The sequence below is a fragment of the Stegastes partitus genome, unplaced genomic scaffold, assembly GCF_000690725.1.
Source record: "Stegastes partitus isolate 25-593 unplaced genomic scaffold, Stegastes_partitus-1.0.2 Scaffold1518, whole genome shotgun sequence".
Classification (NCBI taxonomy): domain Eukaryota; kingdom Metazoa; phylum Chordata; class Actinopteri; family Pomacentridae; genus Stegastes; species Stegastes partitus.
In genome coordinates, this window is record NW_007579249.1 from 74,039 (window position 1) to 76,933 (window position 2,895).

At 38.8% G+C, this 2,895-nt stretch overlaps 1 protein-coding gene across 1 annotated transcript; it reads right to left on the reverse strand.

Annotated features, from left to right (window-relative positions):
• Positions 1 to 1,041: 1,041 nt before the first annotated feature.
• LOC103371045 (zinc-binding protein A33-like) lies at positions 1,042 to 2,890 on the reverse strand. The gene has a single exon (XM_008300264.1). The coding sequence runs from the start codon at positions 2,888 to 2,890 to the stop codon at positions 2,123 to 2,125; it is 768 nt and encodes a 255-aa protein (XP_008298486.1). The 3' UTR covers positions 1,042 to 2,122.
• Between the last annotated feature and the right edge of the window lie 5 nt (positions 2,891 to 2,895).

Below are 2,895 nucleotides of genomic sequence, written 5' to 3' on the forward strand. Positions count from 1 at the left end.
TGCATTCCCTCTTTCAGCAAGCAGTTTCACCAGGAAGCTGAAGGATTATGTCCCCTCATACAGAGGGCCGTGTATGTAGTTTAATATGTGGGTCCCCAGATGGTCTATGAGCGTATATGAGTGTAAATGTTTCTCACAAAATGGGGACGTTATGTATGTGAATGTGTGCATTTTCAGTACATCTGGTGGGTGTGTAAATAGCTTGATGTCTGTGTGCATGTTTGTACACATAAGAAAATGTCTAAATAGCCTCACTGTGCTACAGTGTGAATGTACTTTGATCGTCTCTCATCTCCATCCACTCTCTGTGATACACAAAACTTTTCACAACAGCTGTTTCTTTTCCTCATATTTCAACTCACTCATAATCAGAGAACATTTGATGTACTTCTCAAATATTACAGATTCTGAATCAATGACATGATGATAAACAGTGACAATATGAGGTTTTTATCTTAAATACTTCCTGAAATATTGTCATTTGAACAACTCTAAACTTTAAAGTGTTTAAAAAAAAACTGCACAACTATTGTCAATAGGCCATTAAAAATAGAATAAAGTAAAAGTTAACCGGAAAATGTTTGATTTGTCAAGCTAAAATTTCACAAGTATCTTTATGACTATCCATATTTTATACTATGAAACTTTCAGACAAATCAGAGATGCTCGAGCGGAAGTTCTTGTCAATAGCTAATGGTTTCAGATGAAATGAAAAACTACTTTATGTTTCAAGATAATGTTCAGTTTTTATACTTATTTTGTGAAGTCCACCAGTCCCTCCTGCAGGAAAACACCCCCACAACATGATGCTGCCACCCCCGTGCTTCACAGTTGGGATGGTGTTCTCAGGCTTTCAAGCTTCCCCTTTTTTCCTCCAAATGTAACAATGGTCATTATGGCCAAAAAGTTGGATTTTAGTTTCATCCGTTTTTATGCTTATCAGGTTCTATCAATCCAAAATAGTCAGGAAAGTAAAAATGCATGACCTACAGTTTCAAAAAAACAAACAAACAAAAAAATTACACATAACAGGACCAATTGTAATCATACACAAAACATTTATTAACTGCTGTTGATAGCAAATGAATAACAAACAATGACACAACAGGCAATGAATAACTGAATGCAGGTTTGATAATGAAAGTATGCAGTTTCTAAGTACACAGTGAGAATTTAGAAACGCTTTGGAATTCAGAAACCTCCAGTAATTTCTGGATTCTCCCGTGCACAGTTACAAAGCACTCAAGAGTTGATGTGGAAGAGCCCAAACAAAGCAAAATAAATGAATCCCAAATGTCATTGCAGGAAAGACCCTGTTTTTTTAAAGGGCAGCCTCCATTACTTTACATTTATTCATACATGTAAACTGTGTATTTCATAACGCACTGTGATAAAGTACTTTAAAAATGCAGCCAATGTCTGACAGTAATGTTCGGTTATTCTGTAACATGTAAAAAGCTCAAGAGCCAAAACAAAAATGATTTTTAACAGCAGGTGACTGTAAAAACACAGAGTGTGACTTGAACAAAGCAGTTTCAACTAAAGCAGCTTGATTCAGGAAGCTAAGAATCTCACTGCAGTGATGTAGTTTTATGGGCCCGTTTTAAACACGTTTATTTCTCACATTATTTCTCCTCAGTCAATAAAGTGTTGTACAGTAATGTTCCACGTGACAGTAACCTGTGCTGACTTTGCTCTGAGAACAATCACAGCAGATCCTAATAGTTCAATGAAACACGTGACAACATGTGTGGCGTTAACACAGTTTGTTATTATATCAGCTCTCATCCAGCAGACTCAGGTACAATCAACCAGTGTTGATATGTAAGGTGCACAGTGGCACAAATTTGAACATATAAATACATGATTTGGTTTTTGATGAACTCTTTTAAATGGCTCCTTTATACATATGAATCCAGACGGTGTTTATTGTTAAACAGTTTTAACCACTTCTGGGTCGACTCAGTTAAAATTAAATTTCTGTTTAATCAGCAGAGCAGTCACACATGATGCACTCACCCAGAACCACGTCACTGAGCTCCATAAAGACAATGTTTATTATTAGGTTCATTGATTAAATTTTTCAGCTTTACAACAACACAAGTATTATAATCTTTACCTCTTAACTGCTCTGTTCTACTGTCACAGAGACCTTCACTGGTAACATCTTGACTTTTTCCATACTTTCAACATACGGAAACATCCTCTGGGTGAAAGTGTGTTTGAAGGTGTGTATGTGTGTTTTAGTATCAAGATCAGAGAACGACAACTTTCCTCTGTTACAGTCCAGATTCACTCTGATCCTCTGGAACTTCTTCTGCACTGAGAGACCAGTGGAGGGAGATGGTGGTGAATATGCTGAGTATTTACCTTCATAGAACAATATCATCCAAAGTCCAGACTGTATGACTCCCTTCTTTGGGACGGACTCTTCTAACACACCCAATCCCCAGATTGTACTGTCTCCAACATCAACATTCCAGCTGTGAGTCCCTGAATTGAAGCCTTCAGAACCCAGAACAGAGTGATAATTATCAAACCTCTCTGGATTATCAGGAAGCTGCTGATAATCTCCACATTTCACACTGGTCAGATCTTCAGACAGGATGATATCTGGATATGCAGTGTTTGGGTCCAGAATCAGAGGAGTGTAGGAGACCACGTCCTTCATGTTGTTCCAGATGTTGAAGCTCAGGTTGCCCAGATGTTTGGCCTGGTCTATGAGAGCTCCTGAGGGCAGCTGTGGCTCCTCCATCAGGGGCCAGCGCTGGACTCTTTCCACTGCAGCCTTGTAGTTGTGCAGGAATGAGACGTCTTCAGCTCTCAGCTCGTCCTCTGTGGCTCTGACTGTGTGTGAAAGATCTGCTATGTCTCTGCTCAGAGCCTCCATCTTCT